Raw genomic sequence first — 21,261 nt, 5'->3', positions numbered from 1 at the left:
CACCGAAAAGCTATTCAACTGGAAAACATATTGGTTGGTTTTACCAATACGTGTTGTCTAAAAAACATCACCGGTCACGTCTTGCTGCCTAAATTCCTCTTCTACTCCCATGTGTCTTCTCCCTTCAGCTACAGCGATCAAATGACAGTCCTCTTTCGATGTCTATGTCGCCCCCCCAAGGTTACCAGCTTGACATCACAATGTCGTCACAGCTGACGTTCCCTCTGTCGGTATGGCAACGACGTGACGTAGCTTTGAGTGACAGCTCTGGAACCGGTGTCTCCCTATCGGGGGTTAGTCAGTCTGCGTTCTGGAGCGGCTGGTACGCATTCCCTCCTCTCTCTCACGCTATGGCCGGAGCGTGGTGCCCGGACGCGGCTCCAGTTAGGTGCGCGCTCTCTCAGCGACTTCATCGAGCTCGCCACGTTTCGACGGCTCCGCGGTGGCGGTTGCTAGACCCGAGCACAGCAGCCAATCAGGTGAGCCGACCGGGGAGAGGCGCGAGGAGGAGTGCGCATGTGCGCTCGAACGGCATTCTGCGGGTCACCACAGTTCGGGATCGGGAAGGGCGTTTGATATATAAAAGCCTTCGTTTTTTATTTGAAGTGGAAAACTCTTAAGATTTCATCCAAAATGCCAGCACTGTGCTTACCCAAGCAAATGATTAAACACCTATTTACTAATGGATTTAACAAAATGGGCAAAAGTAGATTTGCCCATGTAATGTTTTGAACATGATCTCGCTACATCTCCCAAACATGTGCTCCTTCCTAAGGATCTGGGGCCAACTTGAGAAGTTCAGGATGTTAAATCTAGTTTTTTTTTATTTCCTTACCGGCCCACCTCACGGCTCCCATTGGCAGTTCGGCCCCTCCCAGGAAGTTCAAAAAAGTCAAAGAAAAAAAAAGGCTGAAAGTAAAGAGGGAGGAGGGAAAAGTGTAGTTTTTAGGCCTAAAGCTCTTTTAGGGGTGAAGGGAGAATCATTGTGAAGTTCACGCTTCTCCCTTTGCCTTTCCTCCCCCCCTTCGGATTATTACCCTCTTTCTAGCCCTGTGAAGTTGGCGGAGGCAAGAGGAGCCTGGAAAGGGACAGACGGGGGCGCCCCTACCCCCACCATGACGGTAAGTCTGTGTCTCTCATTTTACTTTCTCTTGTAAGAGCACCACTCTCCCAAAGCCAGGTAAACCAATCAAAAACTCCCCGTGGCCTACCTGCCCCATCCGGACTGCCCCCTCCAGGACCAGGTACAGTATACTGCACTCACTTGGTCTCCAGCTTTACCCTGAGCCGCCCAGACGATCCTCTCTCTGCCTCTACTTCCGAGCTCCCAAGTTTATTTACGACCCTTTTTTCTTTACCCGTTTCAAAAAGCACACTTCTCAATGTTGTGTTTTAGCTATGCAATTATGTTTAAATCCGGGGTCTTCAACCTGTTTGTGATAAGAGATAGTTATGTGCGAAGGAAATCATCAGTTTTCGAATAGTGACCACATCAGGCTAGATTACATTGGTAGCCACCATATAAAAATCACTAGCAATGATCACACCAGTGAGTCGAGCAGGGTTGCCAGCAGTAACGTTAAAAAAGATTTTGTCCATTTGTAAAGTTACTATATGGGCAACACATAACAACCATAGCTGCATTGCTCTGGCACAAACCTACTAGTTATGAGTCTCCCTGCCCCCTGGCTGTGCTTGCTTCCCTGCCCCCTGGCTGTGCTTGCTTCCCTGCCCCCTGGCTGTGCTTGCTTCCCTGCCCCCTGGCTGTTCTTGCTTCCCTGCCCCCTGGCTGTTCCTGCTTCCCTGCCCCCTGGCTGTTCTTGCTTCCCTGCCCCCTGGCTGTGCTTGCTTCCCAGCCCCCTGGCTGTGCTTGCTTCCACGCCCCCTGGCTGTGCTTGCTCCCCCGCCCCCTGGTTCCCCTTCCCCTGGCTGTGCTTGCTTCCCTGCCCCCTGGCTGTGCTTGCTTCCCTGCCCCCTGGCTGTGCTTGCTTCCCTGCCCCCTGGCTGTGCTTGCTTCCCTGCCCCCTCGCTGTGCTTGCTTCCCTGCCCCCTCGCTGTGCTTGCTTCCCTGTCCCCTCGCGGTGCTTGCTTCCCTGCCCCCTCGCGGTGCTTGCTTCCCTGCCCCCTCGCGGTGCTTGCTTCCCTGCACCCTGGCTGTGCTTGCTCCCCCGCCCCCTGGTTCCCCTTCCCCTGGCTGTGCTTGACCCCTGCAACTTGGCTGCGCTTGCTTCCCTGCCCCCTCGCTGTGCTTTCTTCCCTGCCCCCTCGCGGTGCTTGCTTCCCTGCACCCTCGCTGTGCTTGCTTCCCTGCCCCCTCGCTGTGCTTGCTTCCCTGCCCCCTCGCTGTGCTTGCTTCCCTGCCCCCTCGCTGTGCTTGCTTCCCTGCCCCCTCGCTGTGCTTGCTTCCCTGCCCCCTCGCTGTGCTTGCTTCCCTGCCCCCTCGCTGTGCTTGCTCTCCTGAGTGTGTGTGTGTGTGGCTCTGGGTGGGTGTGTGTGTGGCTCTGGGTGGGTGTGTGTGTGGCTCTGGGTGGGTGTGTGTGGCTCTGGGTGGGTGTGTGTGGCTCTGGGTGGGTGTGTGTGGCTCTGGGTGTGTGTGTGTGTGTGTGTGGCTCTGGGTGTGTGTGTGTGGCTCTGGGTGTGTGTGTGTGTGTGTGTGGCTCTGGGTGTGTGTGTGTGTGGCTGGCTCTGGGTGTGTGTGTGTGTGTGTGTGTGTGGCTGGCTCTGGGTGTGTGTGGCTGGCTCAGGGTGTGTGTGGCTGGCTCTGGGTGTGTGTGTGTGTGGTAGTAATTGCTGTCTGCTGAGCTCGTCCGTAGGGTACAATAGGTCTCACATTTGCGAGAGATTAAGCTAATGGCAATGTAAATGACAATGCCATTTATTTATCTGTTTTCAAAACCAACACATAAATACAAATTTTGTCATTTACAATGCCAATAGCTCTAACTTTTCCAAAGGCGAAACCGTTGCATTGTAAATGCTTGTTTTACTGTGAGACAGAATTTTTGTTTATGCTTTTTAAAAATATAATCATGTGATCACGCCTTACCATGATACAGGCATGAGCCTTGTGGTAATATGAAGCATGCATACTTAGGAACCTCTCCTGTCCTGCTGTGTCCCAGAAATCTAAAAAGAACAAGAGCATGGATTAGAATGCGCTAGTTAGCATAGCTATGCATTTGCTTCATAATAGTGAAAAAAGAGAAGAGGTCGGACTATGAATGCACTGGTACACTTTCTAGGGAGGCTTTTTTTGCAAATGACCGATTTACTGCAAGAACGGAGACTGCCATGGGGAATAGGGAGTGTGCGATGCAAATTATGACAATATATTAATTGGTTTGAACCATTTTACAGGATGGTACATGTTAACAAAAGGCTTTTACCTACAAGCACGGTCTTCCCATCTACGGTGGTTGTATATTTGTATAGCGTAAGAGCAAATGTTGAGAGCTGCTGGGGGCGGCTGTACAGAAGTTAAGGGTTTTTCAGATGCATATACCATATTAGGCTTCGACTCCAAACATGCCCAAATTATTGACCACTAACTAGATTCTATGGCAGGACCAGAGGCGAGGATTATGCTCTGCTTTCTTTAATTTCCAACACCAGCAGACTTCAACATAAACAGAAAAAACTTTCTTTCCCATGAAACATAGGGAAAGCACAGTCTATAAGTCCATCCATTCAGCATCCATGCACGTCTCCAAGGCCTGGGAAATGCTGGAAAACCTCCTCTTTCTTTTTCTGCTCACCAGCAGATAAGTCGCTTTCCATTATACTCTATGGTTTCTTTATCGGCATATTCGTTTTAAGATTGGCATTGTCTGTGTCTTACTTGCCAACTGCTTTACTATGTAGCGCGAGCGCTTGGGTGTGTTTTTCTTATGCGATTACAGTGTGTCTTCTGCAGGAGCGTTCCTTATCGCTCATTTCGCGGTTTCTTTTGCGGGCTCACGGTAACGCAGGTGGCCGCCAGAGGGCGCCGGTGCAGCGCGTCTCAACTCGTTGCTCGGCGGGAACGCTTTCCAGTCAGGAATTTCCTGTCAGCGCGTCCCCCGCAGAGCAAAGAGCCCTGCACACCTGGAAGCCTTGACAGACGACTCCGGGTCTGTTTATCTGCAGCCAGACGCCTCTTTGAGTGGGTCGGTAGTATTTCCCAGTGAGCCAGTGATTTTTGTCTGTGCTGAGGCGGTCATTACCATTTCAGGGGCTCGGCACAGGCAGTACAATTACTTGTTAATATTGCATTTCCTCAGTACCTCTTTTAGCCGGTGGGTGTTGGACTCCAGGGGTTGGTAACCCTGATTTCCTTGCTTTAGTAGGCCTAAATACAAGGTTCAGACCCGCAAAAGCCTTAGAACCTTAGGGTCACCAAACCTTTTGGACCTACCAGTCCGGTATAAATTTGCTCCATCGCTAGCTATGGAAGGAGATTATGAGGAGGGAGAGTCCTTCCAGGTCCTACCTAATGACGACGATTTTTGCGACGTAGTGGACGCCTTCATCCACCATGCCGTCGCTGCAGCCATGGGTCCCTTCGAGAGGCGCATTATGAAGGTTGCCTACTCGTATGCCTCTGGGGAATGCCAAACCCCTACCCCCCTAAGAGGAAGCCAGAGGCAGCAGTGGATATGGTGGCTTTCTAGCACCTTAAAAAGCTTTACTGGCGAGCCCCCCTGTAACTCAGGTGGACCCGATGGGTGAGATTATCCCTTCTCCCCTGAGGGTGGTGATGACAAGGGCAATGATTCCCCTACGGAGTCCCTTGATTAACCAGGCCTTTCCAGGCCCTGGCGCACTCCCCAGAATGCAGCAGAAGCTCCTACAGATATGCTGGTCCCAGAGGATTTAGTACACCCTCGCTCCTCTCTGTGGACCTTGAGTGACAAGGTGGCGTAATTTGTCACCAACCGGATGAGGAAGCCCCTAGAAAAGGAAGTTAGGGCCTGTCTGCGGGCAGAATGCCCTCGCCCTGCCCTGGCAGGCAAGGTAGCCGTCACTCCCGAAATCGATGCCAGAATGGCCACTTTCCTGCAGAAATATATTCGAGACTTGGCCTCTTCGGAGGTGGGAGCTGTGGCAGACTGGGGACTCTAGGGCAAGCCTTTTGTGAAAGAGCTCACGAAGTTAGTCTGCACCTTTACCACCTTGGACAATAAGGCGCAAGCCTCTATTAAGAGAGTGTTTCATCCAAAGTTTTTTGTTCGGGTCGGTCGTGGCCAGGGGAGCTCGACCGGCCACTTCTACATTCAAGTCCCTAAGAAAGGCTTCAAGAAGGCGAACGACCAGCCCAAGCAAGAATTTTTTCAAGTTCGAAGAAAGGGCAGGGGCAGAGGATCCAGAGGAGGAGGCAGAGGCCATTTCCAAAACCAATCAGGTAGGTCTCTCCCTTTATCCCCATTTGTTAGTGGGGGGCAGGCTGGCTTTATTCGTTCACAATTGGGAGGCCGTTACTTCAGACTCATGGGTTCTTCAGACCATCAGCGGTTTTCACATAGAATTTTACAGGACCCCTTAACAGAAATCTCGGCCACGGCCCCTGGTATTCATGTCAGCTCAGACCGCGCTGGTGGACGAAGAGGTTCATGATCTGCCCCACAAAGGGGCGATAGTGTGCTCCTCCCTCCACCCCAACGGTTTCTTGAGCAACATCTTCTTGGTGGACAAGACAGATGGGGGCCAACCCCCGGTCATCAATCTGAAGGATTTTAACAGCTGGTTGATGTACCGCCATTTCAAAATAGATGGAATCCACCTGCTGACGACCTCCTGCGTCCAAACAACTGGATGGTGCACCTCGACCTGAAGGACGCTTCTCTCTCCATTCCGATTTTCCCCCCGCATTGCAGGTTCCTTCAGTTTCAATGGAGAGGGCAAACTTATGAGTACACCACTCTACCCTTCGGGCTCTCCTCCACACCGTGGTGCTTCATCAAGGTGCTCAAACCGGTAGTGGAATACCTGGCTTCCGCCTCCTTATTTACCTCGATGATATTCTCCTGCTGGCTCAATCCCCAACCTTGCTTGCGGAGCAGCTACGGACGGCTGTACATCTTTTACAGGGACTGGGCTATGTCATCAATGGGAAGAAATCCCTCTTGGTCCCGGCCGAACAAGCCATGTCTCTGGGTTTCGTCATAGACTCCGTCAACAAGACGTTGAGTCTTCCCTCCTGGAAGGTTTCCAAAATTCGTCGGGAACTCAGGCATACCCTGGCCCACTCCACCATCTCTCTCTAGCAGGTTGCCAGGGTGGTGGGTCTTCTATCCTCCTCCATACAAGCCATCTTTAAAGGGCCTCTACATTACAGAGCCCTCTAACGGCTGAAGGCCACTCAACTCAGAAAGGGATTGCAATACTTAGAACTCGTTCCCCTCACAGACGAAGTGCGGCTGAAAATACAGTGGTGCTGGACCACATGGAGGCCTGGAACGGGAGGTCCATTTTAGGCTCAGCTCCGGACATAGTCACAGAGTCGGACGCCAGCAGGTCGGGCTTGGGGGCGCACTGCGGGGACTCCAGGAAAATGATCTGCAGACGAGCAGCGGCTTCACATCAATTGCTTGGAACTCCTGGCTGGTTCCTTTGCCATCAAGTGCTGGATGAAGGACCACATCAGCTGCCTTGTCCTTCTCAAGATGGACTATGTGTCGGAGATCCGCTACATAAATCACCTAGGGGGGCACGAAGTCCAAGATACTAGCGGACATGGCCAAGGAATTCTGGACCTTTTGCCTGGAGAACAGTGGGTCTGTGACTGCGGAATACCTTCCGGAAGTGTCCAACGTGGTAGCGGACTGGTACTCCAGAGAATGGTCGGATGTGAGCCTCTGGCAATTGGATACCAGCATCTTCCAGAGACTCCACGCCCTTTGGGGCCCCTTCTCAGTGGATCTCTCTGCCTCTCGCCTGGATCACCAGCTTCCCAATTTCTTCAGTTGGAAGCCAGACCGTCTGGCTGCGGCCACGGATGCATTCCTTCAGGATTGGTTGAAGGAGACGGGTTATGCCTTTCCCCCCGTTCGCCATGATCATGCGCCTCTCAGCGCAGGTTTGCCGCCAGCAGGCGAAGGTGGTGTTGATCAAGCCTTTTTGGAGGTCACAAGTATGGTTTCCAGTTCTACTGGAACTTTCTTGGGATTCTCCAATCCTTCTACCCCGCGATCATACGATCCTTCGGGGTCCCCAAGGAGGGCCTCACCCGTTGGTTCTGCAGAGTCGGTTCCCCTTATGGCTTGGCGGATTTCCGGCACCGTTGGAGACTCCGTGGCTTATCAGGAGACGCTTAGAACAGCTTGGCAGCAGCGTGGACCGATGGCACCAACAAACTATACCGTTCGGCTTGGTCCAGATGGGTGGGTTGGTGCCTTAGCCGGGATCAAGATTCCCGTGGGGTGCGAAGTGGTCCATGTTTTCAGTTTCCTGGCCTCCCTAGCCACAGAGGGTTTCGCTTACTGTACCATAAATTCTTACAGGTCAGCCATCCTAGGGGGACACGACTCGGTGCAGGGTAATGCGGTGGGGGAACACCCTTTTGTCTGTAAGTTAATGAGAGACATTCGCTTATGCCTGCCTCCTTTACCTAAATACACCTAATTGTGGGACGTTAACAAAGTGTTATCTCTCCAAGTCCTGATATCTGTCTTGCAAAGAGCTCTCTTCCAAGTTAGCCATGCCCCTCTGCTCGATCTCCTAACAGAGGCTTTCTGATGTGAGAGCCCTCGATTCCCCGGTCGGGTGTTTACCCCTCATGGGGTCACTTTCCATATTTCCCACTGCACTAAGTCGGATTCTAAGGTAATCTCCTACCCGGCTTTTGACAAACATCCTAAGTTGTGCGTGGTGCGTTGCCTCAAGGCTTATGAGAGCATGACGGATGAATATCGATCGCATGGCGTTAACCAGTTGCTGATATCTCTCAAGAAACCCTTCAAGGCAGTATCTTCTCTCACCATTGCAAGATGGATCGGATGGGTCATGCGGGAAGCAGTTCGCACTTGGTGTCCACTCAGTGGGAGGAGCGATGGCCTCCAAAGCCTTTTCACTCGGGCCTCGCCTCAAAGACATTATCAATGCCGCTGACTGGTCATCGGACTTGATGTTTAAAAGATTCTATTTTAAACCAATCATTGATATGGCTTGGTGGCGGACAAGCTTTGAACGAGCATAATCCTCACCTCCGGTCCTGCCATAGAATGAAAAAATTCCTAGTAGACACAAAGGAAAGTTTCAATTCTATGAAGCACTCGGAGGTGAGGATTATTCCCACCCGGTGTTCCTGAGGGTTCAGTCACCTTCTTTCCCACCCTATCCTACGGATTAGCACTCCGTATGGTATAAGTATTTATTTCTTACTTCGGTTGTACTCCAGATTTTGATATACATGGGCTTACAGTTCATTTGGTCCTGTGTTTTTGATTGGTAACAGCTTAACCTCGGCGCGAATTCCACCGTGGTGCCGTGCTTTTTATCAGTGGGCGGGACCGCGACGGCCAACAGATGTGCGCAGCACTATGGAAGTAGTGCTCACGGCGGCCGTTGGCTGACGGGAGCACCTAAGGGGTTAAGTTTCAACAGTGTTATGCCTTGTGCTCACTGTGGTATTTAAGTCCTGATTCATACGGTTGTCCTTTCCCTTCTTTCAGGATCGGAAACTCCAAAAACGGATTAAAGGAACTCAATAACGACTGGATGGTCGCAGTCAAGAAAGGAGATTGTTTCCCAGCATTCCCCCGGCCTTGGAGACGTGCGTGGATGCTGATTGGATGGATTTACAGACTGTCCTTTCCTTTTGTTTCATGGGAAAGAGAGTTTTTCTGTTTATGTTGAAGTCTGCTGGTGTTGGCGAATAAAGAAAGCAGAGCACAATCCTCGCCTCAGAGTCCTTAATGGAATTGAAACTTTCCTTCCTGTCTACTAGGAAATTTTTAATTCCTTTAATATGCAAGATAGAAAATAAACAGGGTATCCCGCTCTGTTCTCCGATGCAAATCAAATAAGTAACTGATTTCTGTATTAATGATTAGTATACTGGGTGAAGTGTACCACATTAAAGACACGCCTAGTAAAGACCCGCTGTAGAGCGGGATGAAACGATGGGGAAAAATGTATGCTTAATTAATGCAAGCTGGGATGTTCAAATGTGTTGCCGGAAACTGTGATAATTCTTACAAAACAACATTTTAAGCACAACATTTACAAAGGATACAAGCCGTCCATCAAGAACCTCTCCATCAACCTATAAAAAAAGAAAGCAAAATGTGGTCAGTCCATTCAGCTGCAAGGACTCCTGTCACATATCTCAAAGTGAGTCTGATTCAACCACATACCGAAACCTTTAGACTTTAAAGTGGAGATCAAATTGCACATGTCCCCAACATCCTCCATAAAAAAATATCCTGCACCCATTTTTGGTAGCAGATTCCCTTCATACAAAGCATGGACTTCGGAAGTAGACCTACCTAACCCTCCGTGCTAGTCTGTGCTTGCTTCCTTCTCCCTCTCCTAATATGCTTTCATAGGCGCTCTCTCTCCTGTCATATTTCACTTTTCCTCACTTTCCTTCCTGTCATTTAATTTTTCCTTTCTCGCATTCTCTTTAATTTCTGTTCCATCATTCTCGTCTGTCCTCGCTTCTTGCTCACTGCTTTGACTTTCCCTTTTATCCTTCCTTCCGTCCTCTTAGCCTCGTCTACTCTCACTCACTTATACCCCTTTCTTTCACTTCTGATCTCCCTCACTTCGCCGAGCTCTTCCAAGGTACTACAGCCTGCTACTGCAAGCTTTTGTGTTTGACTCAAGGAACCTCTTGTAACAGGCCTTAGGTACTGAAGTGTGCTATAGAAAAGATATCTGTTTGACAAACGTGATCTTTAGTAGCAGCTTAGGATACTATAGCCCACATCAGGAAAGCACATACTGCAGCTTTTCATAGCCACAAAAGTATTTAAATGTCACATGTGACTGAGTGGCTATTTTGTGTACCTTCCATTTTAAATCTTGTATTTTTAGGCATGTACAGACTACAAAAACAGTAATTACAGGGACTGAGTGTGCAATATAAATAAGCACTGTTAAAACTGATAGGCCTATTGAAAATGCAAACCAGAACTAAGTACAATATAAATTATGCTGTAGAAATTCGCATTATGTGAAATTTCACGAACGCAATTTTGGCAATTGTGCGCCGATCTCATGTAAAAAAGTCTTGCACGATACGGGCAAGTGACTGGTTCATACATAAAATGTCTAATAGAGACCATTTTTTACTCAAACTTAAGAAAAGTATGTACTTGCTTAAAAATGTTGGGGGGAACACAAGCAACCCCCGTTTTCTGTCAAAGCATTATTTTCATAGAATTTCACTAACTTTCCGAAGTAAACAATTAAACTATTTCGCACACTCCTATTTATCAGTTATAAGTAAGACCTACAGAGCAATAGTTGTGTAATAAGGCAGGACCTACTGGATTCACCAGTGCTTTTTTTTCTTTTTTGCCTGTGTTTTTACCCGAAGTGTTCTAAGGGGATGAGTTCACATATGTTTCATTAGGTCGAGCCTAGCGGCAGTGCGCATGCACTGCTCGCTCTGTGGGCCATGCTGTAACAGAGTATGCAGTGGATGCCCTGCCCACTCTCCGCCCATATTTGTCATTGGCTTGTGTCACTGTCATTCTTAAATGCTGGCTTCTGATTCGTAAATAGGCTAGTTAGTCCCTCCTTGGTACAGCCTTGTCTGCATTTGTTACCGCCCATAACGACTGGAACTTATACTTGGCTTGTTACACAGTCTGCATTATAAGTGGGTGAGCACTATTTGGTTTATTGACAAGGATGGGGACAAAGGCAGCTGCATTTTTTTGTATTTGCATGCTGAGCGTGGTGCCCGCATTAGGGACATGGTGCTCAGTTTAAATAAAAATTTTAAAACAATGTTGAACGCTGCGCTCGCTTCAGGGACACTGCACTCGGTTTCATTTTTCGTTTTTTTTTTACTTTAATACTCAGCTATTGGTAATTTAAATGACAATGCCTTTTAATTTTTTATCAAAGGCATTGCCATTTACAATGACAATAGCTCAAAATCTAGCAATTGCGTGACCATTTGCATTGTAAATGCTTGTGTTTTTGTTTGAGGCAGCAGAAGAGAAGCCATAATTATGTTTAGATTATCTCTAATTTTTAAAATAGGGCATGCCTCTACAAAGCTCATCTGGTAAGGAGGTGGTGGCGACCGTTCTGGATGCAGAGATATAAAGATTAAGGACCTGGTGTATTTATTGTTTTCTGGATGCAAAGCAGTCACTCTGCAAAAATAGTGTCTGGTTTTCAATTCTACAATATTTTTGAGCTGCAGCAAATGTACGGATCCATCACGGCCAATAATGACAATTTGGTAGGATTTTCAGAATCCTGCTCATTTTGTATTAACAAGGAAGGATTCGGTTTGCGAATCCTTTTGAAAGGGCAGCAGATGAAGGTTTACAGGAGAAAGCAGACGTCCATCCTAAAATTCACAAAGGCAAAATGGGGCCTCTTGTCCCTTAATTAAAGGGCTTGGAGTCATCCCCAGAACGACAATATGCTACTCCAATGCCTATCTGCTGCATGCTCCCCACAAAGTCCATAACCATAATTATAAATTCAATTCAAATCCGCTTTGGGGATTTGGTATGTCATCAACGGTTTACAGTCCAAGCGCGAGCGGATGACTAATATTCAACAGGTGTCAGACCGCGATCGCGAGGGCACAGCTCAGTCAGGGTCCACTGGGTCCCAACCATAGTGGGTGTAGTAGTTTCCCTCATGTGTCCTACGGTCTGTTGTACTATGGCTCTGCAAAATGGGCCCCTTTTGTAAACTTCAATCTCAGGGTCGCGATGGTGAACAGTCCAAGTCTTCTCAGAGAGGTGGTGTGACAGGGAAGAGATCAGAACTCAACAGTTAAACAATAGATATAATGTATGGTGCAGCTCGGTGCTTATCTAAGTAGAAAGTACTTCAATAACACAGCAGCAAGTAATACTACTCAATTCAATGAGGCTAAGTCACAGGATTGTGGCACAGTATGTGTATTTTTGCACAGCTTATTTAGGATCCTGATTTTTCATTTGTTTTTGGTTTCAAAATGTTAAAACTAGTGCAGTTTTCAGAAAAAAAGTACTATGTGACTAATTTAGGCTGATGGGATGCGTTTTAAAAAGTACTGTATTGCTTGCTACAGCCACAGGCCAGCCCAGTCTTTGTTTACTTAATACATACAAAGGAGTACCTAAGCACACATAGTTAGTCCAGACATTAGTGCCGATGTGTACCAAGAAATACAGTATGATACTAATTTGTAGCAAGAGATGCACATAGTCCCAGACGTCTTTTCTTCTCAAAAAGCGTAACATTGATTATCCAGTCCTGTTACATATGTCAAGCAGATGGGCCGCTGACACGTGTTTCGTCCTACAGACATTTTCAAGGCCATACGATTCTTTCCAAACAGCACTAATGGTACCAAAAATCTGGCTATTGGAGGTCAGAATGCTGAGCCCAGGAGTGTCTGGAATGCTGGAGCTGCACTTCCGGGTCAGATTGACGGAAGCAAGTCATCTGCGGCTGAGCGAGAGGAGATCAGCGGCGTTCAGGTGAGAGACGGGGAGAACTGGAAGCAGAAGAGGACGTTGGCTGTGGGAGAAATGCAATTCCACAGCCGAAGACGTCATACACCCACGGAGAGGCGGAACGAGAGAAGAATGGCAGCCGGGACTGTCAGCAGGAAGGCGTGCCAGACGAGGCAGTCATGGCTCCGTTATCGAGCCACAGCTTCAAGCAAGTGTTGTGGAGCTCTGTGAGCAGGGTGAGCCGGTGTGTATGGTCTCACGGGCACGTCACAGGGCTGTCAGGGTGGAAGGCAGGAAAAGTAAGGAAGTCCTGGGAGTAGGACTTTCTTGATGCACTGGGGATATTGGTTTCTAATACAGAATCTCATGGTGGGATCCTAAATGAGAATCCTCTGCTTGTCCAATAGGGTGAGTATTCTAGCACTTATGTCCATCACTTCTTATCCCTTCTTTGCACGACGGATGCGATGATGTAGTGAAGGGCTAGTTTATCCATTTAAGCCTGTGGCTTTCTTTTTCCCAAGGACATTCTGGCTCCAGATGATAGTGGAACCATACAGCTACTGCTAAGCCAGTGAAGGAAATGCGAGTAAAAATAAGCATTTACAATGCAATAGGTCTCGCAGCATTAAAGTTTGAATTACTGGCATTGTAAATGACAATGCTTTGCATTACATTTTTTTTAAATTTGCAGTTATGCAAGATTAAATATTAGGGCCATGCTCAAAGCGTGGGGTTAAGAGGAGGGTTAGGTTTTTCACGTTATTTCTAAGAAACAATGTTGATTGATAAAACTGAAGTATTTTTGTGGGTATGACCGAATACAAGCTTTCAAAAGAAATGTTTCAACCCCACCTTTCACGGAATCGTCAGTTTCAATGTAATGTAAAGCAAATCGCACTTCAGATTGTGTTCAACGCAAACATTTTACTAGCACTGTAGTCGTCATACATGCACCGAGAAGAAACAGATCTAACAATTCACAGTCCTTAAAACACAAAAAATAAATATATGCCAGCATAAACTGGAATACCTGGATACATGTAATGCAAGAAGCCACCCGTATATTTATGACAAACGTTATCCAACAGATATTCGGCTATCACTAGTGCCACAACTGTGATTTAAGCCATAATCAACCCAAAACGATCTCAATGAGAAAGCAGCTGAAGTAGAAAACACGAGTTCTTCGCACACGACCAGCTAAGCCCACAGCCATAACGAAGTAGCAACCAAAAAAAAAACCATATCAACATTCTAAAATTCAGAGAAAATACACAGACAGAAGAAGCCAAGCATTTGTCATTTTTATATTGAACAGGTGCACCAAGCCATAGTTGAGCACTTTACCGATTTAAAAGACATACAAGGAATATTAGTTTCGTAACCTCGAACAGCACCGTGTAATGGCTTGGGAGATAGGGCAGGCATAAATCGTAATCAGCTGACTACCTTGGGATGCATAGCTAACATTAACCTGCTGTGGATCAGAACTGATAAAACAGATATTAGACTGATTATCATCGGTTTAGTACAAACCACGAAAGAAAAGGTATTAAAAATGCGCAGTGGTGTTGCGTGCAGCAGAAGACACTTTGCAAAGGTTGACTGTTCAACTTTCAGTGGCCTATTGCTGTTTTTCTGAATCAAACGAGTACTTACAAGGTGAAACTCTTCTCCTGACAGTGTTAATGTGTTAAAAAAAAAAAACTAAATAATGAACAGATACTATTACGAAATGTGACACATTATGCCACATAAATAGATTTATCTTGACACATAAATTAGTCAAATTTGCAATGCAATAGTATTGCCGCTCCCCTGGACGGGAGCTCACCCCGTGAAAAAAAAAAGAATCGCCGCCGCCGCCGGGCCGGAAGTCAGGCAGGCCGGGGGCGGGACGACAAGACAAACCGGAAGCCCAGGTGGGAGCCTACCCCGCACTGGGACGTGTGGGCAGGAGGAGAAGGGTGGCTGGCGCTAGCGGGGCTCCCGTGAGGTGAGAGAACCTCGCACCGAAGGAAGAGACCGCCGCCGCCTGGCAAGAGCCCCACCTGGAGAGCCGGAGACGAGTACCGGTGAGTGGGGGCCTTCTTCCTTTGCTGACCTGCAAGGGCTCCTGGGGGCATTCTGAAGATATCGAGTCCCCCGTGAGGGACTCCAACGGTAGTTCCGCCAGTCTTTTCAGGCCCACGAGGAGGGGGGTTCTCTATGTATGTGTGTGTGTGCGCGTGTGTGCGTGCGCGTGTCTGCTTGCAAGGAGCCAAGGGAGACAGGAGATTGTGAACGCGCGCGCAACCTGATCCGATTCCGCAAGGTTGCGCGTGCACATCACTTGTCTCCTGTCTCCCTTGACTCCTTGTAAACAGAACTGATTACAATAGAGTCTCACAGGAATGATTGCTTCACGATCGGTTCGCAGGTGCGAGACCTAACAAGCCAGGAAGAGAAAAATTACTCGAAAGGGCCATTGTCCAGGACACTTATCTCTTAAAGATCGTAATAAAGGATATCCATATCAAAATCCCTAGCCTACTGTCTCGTCTTGTAACAGGGTCCTTAAGCCTAATAAGGTTTTACAAGGGGGTCTCGGCACCAAAAAGTTTGAAAACCTTTGGGGTAGAGCATCACTGCCTTAAAATGTGGATGCATCAATATCTGACAGTACTTTACATAATGCTATATGGTAAGATGCATAATTGTTAACGAAAGGAGTAGCGGACTGCTTCAGGGGGAATGGGGAATAGTCCAATGATTGGGTCAGCTTTGATGGCTTCAATTCTAAACATTTTAGAATGAATTTTAAAACTTCCTAATAAGGGGGCGTGGCTTGAGGCATCAAGATAGCAGTCACACTCAGAGTGCTCCAGACCCCTCCTTCATCCGCCACCATCAGCTGCAGTGTCTTGCCTTTTCTGCACGGGTCTGTCCTCATTCTAGCCGCGACAGCTACCACTACCGGAGTGGGGCAGTGATTGAGGCTTGTAACACCGGTGACAAGACCCACACTCGGAGTCAGGGTGACACACAAAATGGTGGCTCCAACCCCTGCCTAGCCATCTGAGCGGCACTATGGATCAGAGTACTGGAGACAGCTGTGAGGTGGGAGGCCCGCAGTGTCCTGCGGGAGCGATGACTGAGGTGCGGTGGCAACACATAATAGGCCCGGCTGTGGGACACGAACCAGGCGTGTGAGTGACCATGGGCTCCAGCCCGGCACAGCCCATGGACGGGCACAGGGTGCCGCTCCTTTCGGTGCTGGCCGAGCGAGGGAACTAGAGGGCCAGCTCGGTATTCCCTCGTCCTCTCCTCTATGGCTTGCACACCAGCCTCTGTAAGACTGGGAATCGCCCATACCAGATGGGACCCGGCCTCCACTGAACATTGTGGCCCGTCCCGATCAGAGATTGCCTGAACACCGGGAGGCAAGGGCCTGCCCCAGAGCTGCGGCTGGGCCTGCTGCCCTGACGCGCCGAATAGGGACTCCAGCCCATGCCTAGCCCTCTGAAAGGTTTGGCAGATCGGCCAGTCGGGTGCAGATAAACTTTCTCCCTGGTTCGCAGTAGAGCATGCACACTCGGCATTAAACCCTTAAGCCTCCTCCACGCACGCAGTGTAGGCCCATGATAGTGAGATTCTTCAATTTCAACAATAGAGGCTGTTAGACCTGGTACCATTGGTGCGAGTCTCCCTTCCATTTTTCACGGATTGCCTCCTCTGTTTTTGATATGTTTTGCTAGTTTAGATGCTTTGGGAACTGTGCCACTGCTATTCAGTGCCACAGTGTAAGTGCTCCCTATGTTAAATTGATGTATTGGTTAGTGACTCCATGATTGGGCTATTTGATTTACTTGCCAGACCCTAGTACAGTAAACCATGTGTGCACAGGGAATGTAAACCAAATGCTGTTGTGGGGCTTGCAGCACTGGTTGTGCCACCCACAGAAGCAGCTTGTAAAGTGTGTTCCCTTTTCTGTATATCAGACACCCCTAAGGTAGGCTCTAGGGCAGGGTGCACTGTATGTAAAAGGTAGGTTATGCCTCGATGTGTGTGGCATGACCTGATAGTGAATTACAGCCTATTTTGTGTTTCATTATTGCAAGGCTACCTGTCCCCATAGGCAAGAATGGGCAGTCTGATTATAACATCTTATGATGCAAACTGACCCAGGGAACATGGTAGAAATTCGAGTTTAGTATGCCTGAACTCAGAATGATAAAATATATCTTTTAAAGAAATTGGTTTTAACATTCTGTGTTTGAAAGTACCACTTTTAGTAAGTAGGTATTTTCTTGCTTAATTGTCCAGCCTGCCTCTGCTAGCTTGTGTATTGTATGTCTGGTTTGTGAGTGAAATGGGCTGGGGTAGCTCCAGGAGACAGGGTGAGTCAGCACAAGGTTGAATAGACCTATCTGCATGTACAGTGGTGGGAGGAGTAGCACCTGGGCCTGAATAGGGATATGCCTACCTTCCACAATGCTGGCTCCACCTCCAGTGATGTGTCTGAGGACCCTGGCCCACCCTGCCAAAGGAAAGAATGATTCCTGTAAACAAAGTGATCCAGGACTGCACAGAACTGGTTTGGACTAGGTACAGGCCCCTCGGCCTTCAGAGGACAAAGGAATTTGCAGTATAAATATGGGGACCCAGACCCCAAGACTTGAGATCACTTCTGGATCAACAAGAGAAGCCGTTGCCAAGGAGAAGAACCAAGGAAGCTGCAGGAGTTTGGACTGCCCCCCTGCCAGTGTGCTGTGTTGCTGGGATGTCCTTCACTCACCGGAGCAGTGTGTCGCCATCAAAAGGGTCGCCGTCACATCACCGGAGAAGCGTGTCGCAGGGACTGTCGTGACTCCAAAGTTACACAGTTCGCCGCACGGCCGCATCGCATCACATCAAGGGCGCCATCTTATCGCATCGCACCGGATTGTCGCATCGCATTGAGGTGCCATCTTGCCGCATCGTAACCGGAATGCAGTACGAGAATCAACGCATCACCTCCTCTCTGGTAAGTAACAAGACGCATCCCCTAATCTACGCAAGCATTGAGGAGCGACGCATCGCCTCCCCCGAAGCAAGGAACCGCGGCATCACCCTCCCTGCGAACCTTTTGTTTGTTTTGCGTTACGCATTCAGGTTCTTTTCTGAGAAACGTGTTGCATTTATCATCAACTTGAACTAAGTTACTTCCACCATCTTTAAGTCTATTTTGAGTACAGTATTGTGGATTTTTGTCGTTTGTGGTCTTGTGTTAAGTCTATATAAAGAATATTTATTTCTAGAAAACCTGTGTGGTGTTCATCTATAGTGTTTTCACTGTATTACTGTATGTGTAGACAAATGCTTAACACACTGCTTCTGAGATAAGCCTTTCTGCTCGTGCCAAGCTACCAAGGCGGTGAGCAGGGGTTGTCCAGGAGTGTAATCCCCTTTCCCTGACTTAGAAGCCAGGGTCCCTATTCGGTCAAAGGTGTATACCATTGCCAACTAGAGACCCCCAGTTCTAACAGAGACTGTATCCTAAGAGAGGCTGGAGCACTTTCAGACCTTCAATATCAAAATTCCAAAACACTGTTTTCAGGCCAAATGTCGCACATATGAAGCCATAAAAAAGAAACTCCGAACTCTCCAACTATCCTACATGCTCCAGTTCCCAGCATGACTTAAAGTAATTTATGAAGGCAAATCCTATTATTATAATTTTTTTTTTAGACCCCAGCGTCCGCCTGGGAATGATTCATTGAGGAGAAACAGCTGGACTTCCAGTCTCGTGGCAGCTTTCGCCCGCTAGACAATCATTGGCCCGTAGGCCACAATCGGTCCGACACTGTAAGAGGGACCGCACCCGATCTTAAGCAAGACGGCGCAACACTCGAACGTATAGCCTTCCCAACGCTCAGGGTCTTCGGTGCCAAGGCAGATATCAGAATCACCCTTGCTCTACAGCAAAGACTCTCGGACACTGATCTGAACTGAAGAACGACTGATTCAGACTCCCTCACCTATCTGAAATATAAGTGGCCTTGCTCAGGACATTGGCAAAGGGCAATTCTTTTAAGCTCAGTTTGAACGATTCGTGAACACCTGTGCATTACATTGAACCTACTGCCTGGAGGGGTCCATCACTCCACACCTATCTAACACATCTTGATTTTGAGTTGGGGTATTTGTTATGGAGTGACAGATGTTCCTCTGGGGAATAATGGGGTGGAGGGTGAGGGGAGTTCACATGTAAGATGCATGCAAGGTATCGCTCTTTTGTTTGGTTCGGTTTATCGTTTTTTAGGTCTCTCCTACGCAGCACACATGCACTGCATAGGAGGGCCTTTAGCCGTTGCGCTGCTCATTTCCAAGCACACACTTGTGCTTGTGGCGCATCCACCTTGCGGGAGCGAGCAGGCACGAGTGCAGTGCTTAAAAATGAACAGACTGTGCACGCACGCACCACTCCCGGGCCTACCTCCTGCTCCCCCCCTCTCTCACGCGCATTCCTGGTTTTTCTTCTAATTTACAAGGGCCCACAAGAGCTCCATGTGCACTGCTGCCTGGCTGTCACTGCTGTTTCACTTGTGCTGCGTCCATAGTGCACACTGCTAGCTGCTAACATTTTGGAAATTAATGACTCAAGATCTCCCGCTTATGTTTGTGCAAGCGTACGTGTGCGCATGTGGCCATATGTGAAAAGTTCATTTACTTTAACACAGACCATTCTAAGATTGCCTCTCGTGTATGCATGCAAATGCTCTCGCAGCCACCTTGGATTTGTTTTTACTGTAAAACTTCTTACAAAAACCATTCATAGTTGTCTGCTGTGTATGTACATGTGCTTGCATGGGTGGCCATCATAAAGTTTGTTTTAAAGTTTCAAAATCATTCAAGTGAAACCTGCATTAGCAAGTCATTACCATAATCATTGGGCCTGTGCATCTTGAAATTCTATTAACTCTCTGGTTGCATTACCATTCATGAGTTGGGCATCAGCATTTAAGTTTCATGCTGTAGCCTATTCAGTTGGTTGTTTCTTTGAGTTATGCCGCTAATTGATAGTGGATGTGATCCCGTGTACAACTTCGAAAATGCACAGTCACCAACACTCCTTTACCCATCACAGACCTGCAACATACTGATCTACTGTTGTAGTTTGTCATTGTGCCCTTAACATACTAGAATGCTGTCGGGCATCATTCACTTGACCACTAAACTGAAATTTGTGTATCCGTTTACATGTGGGTTTGAATGTCTCTGTGTTTTGTGTGTGTGTGTGAGGCTTTATCCATGAGCATATGTAGATAATCAGCGTTACATGGATGTGGGCAAGTGCGTTACTCGCTGTACGTCTCTTTTCTTGTGTAATTTTGCTCATGCATTAATCAATGTTGATTTATCTTAAAGTACAAGGCTACATCATATTTAGTGGTAAGCCGTGTGCTTATAGTCCTCTAATAAATTGTTGAGTAATTCACACGTTCTGGTTGAAAAGATTACTTGCTCGTAGAATCTGATTCTAAGGCAACAATGGAAAAAGCTGGGAATTTCAGTCTCACTGCAGGGTCATGGGGCTCCCAGAAGAACGCGCACTCGCTCTAAATGCGGAGGTCAGGACCATGTACGGAGACTGCAAAGAGGGAGCAAAGCGTAAAAGGACTGTCTATGTACTGCCAGGCAAGCCTTTTTCTCCCGCAGCACATTAATGCCAACCTCTCACACTCACCCACGCATGCTCATGAGAGGCAACAGAAACAGTTCATGAACCCTTGACAAAGCTTGGCTTTCCAATGAGCGATGCTATAAAGAGTTCCTGCAGCTTTCAGAAACATCAGACGTAATGTGATACCCATGCTTTCGGGACAATAGTTAATCTAACTTTAGTAAGAGCAGGACACCTGGCTCTTCTCTCTACGTGGCAGACAGGAGGAACTTCTGAAACAAAAAGAACAAATCCAACATCCAGTTGTTTATGCCCCCACCTCTCCACCCACCCACCTTCATAACAAAAATAAACAATAACAAATCAGCATTACAACAGGCAGGAAGAAGTTGCCAGCATGACCGGGAGAAAAAGACTAGAAGTCTGTGTTATGTTAATTCTTTTTGGATAGGGTCTTACAATTGTACATATTGTCTTCTTGGTTATATATTTCTAATGTAACACTTTTTTATTAAAACTTTTCAACATGCTGCACAGCAGCCGCAATGCTCTACACTAATTAAAGAAATTGGCAAAGGCAATTGCTCTGGCTAAACACTTTTAAGGTCCCAAAGGCGAGCCCTATAGGCTATGCCAATGCTTGTTTCCTTAGGTTGTTGCATTGACCTTACATCGCATAATTGGCAGCTGGTCTCCCACACTCATATCATATCCTTAAGTAGGGTTTGTGATTCAATTGTTCACGTAGAGCCAAATGACCTCTTGCTCCTGATATCACGTGCCCCAACATGATTCCCTACAGTGTTATGACGTGGAATGTTGATGGCTTTTAGATAAGATCAAGAGCTCTGCAGTGTTTCGCTATGCCAAAGTTCCCTCCCTTCTATTTTGATTTTGCAAGAGACCCATATTACGGGAACGAAGTGCCCATTTCTAGTTATGCAAGGCTATGACAGAGTGCATCACACTGGGGTTGCGAGAGGTTCACGGGTGTGGCGA

The 21,261-nt window shown here is 47.8% G+C and overlaps 1 protein-coding gene across 1 annotated transcript in view; it reads right to left on the bottom strand.

Moving 5' to 3' along the window:
- Positions 1-21,261, bottom strand: part of RABL2B (RAB, member of RAS oncogene family like 2B) — a 227,364-nt gene that overhangs the window by 147,095 nt on the left and 59,008 nt on the right. Inside the window, exons 3-5 of the mRNA XM_078677914.1 lie at positions 9,212-9,241; positions 3,387-3,466; positions 3,047-3,126 (exon numbers count right to left, since the gene is read on the bottom strand). Of these exons, the coding sequence (XP_078534040.1) occupies positions 3,047-3,126; positions 3,387-3,466; positions 9,212-9,241 (190 nt within the window). The remainder of the gene's footprint in view (positions 1-3,046; positions 3,127-3,386; positions 3,467-9,211; positions 9,242-21,261) is intronic.

This window comes from Lissotriton helveticus, chromosome 1_1 (genome assembly GCF_964261635.1).
Source record: "Lissotriton helveticus chromosome 1_1, aLisHel1.1, whole genome shotgun sequence".
NCBI lineage: Eukaryota > Metazoa > Chordata > Amphibia > Caudata > Salamandridae > Lissotriton > Lissotriton helveticus.
Note: the sequence above shows the minus strand (reverse complement) of the source record. Positions and strands in the feature narration are given on the sequence as shown.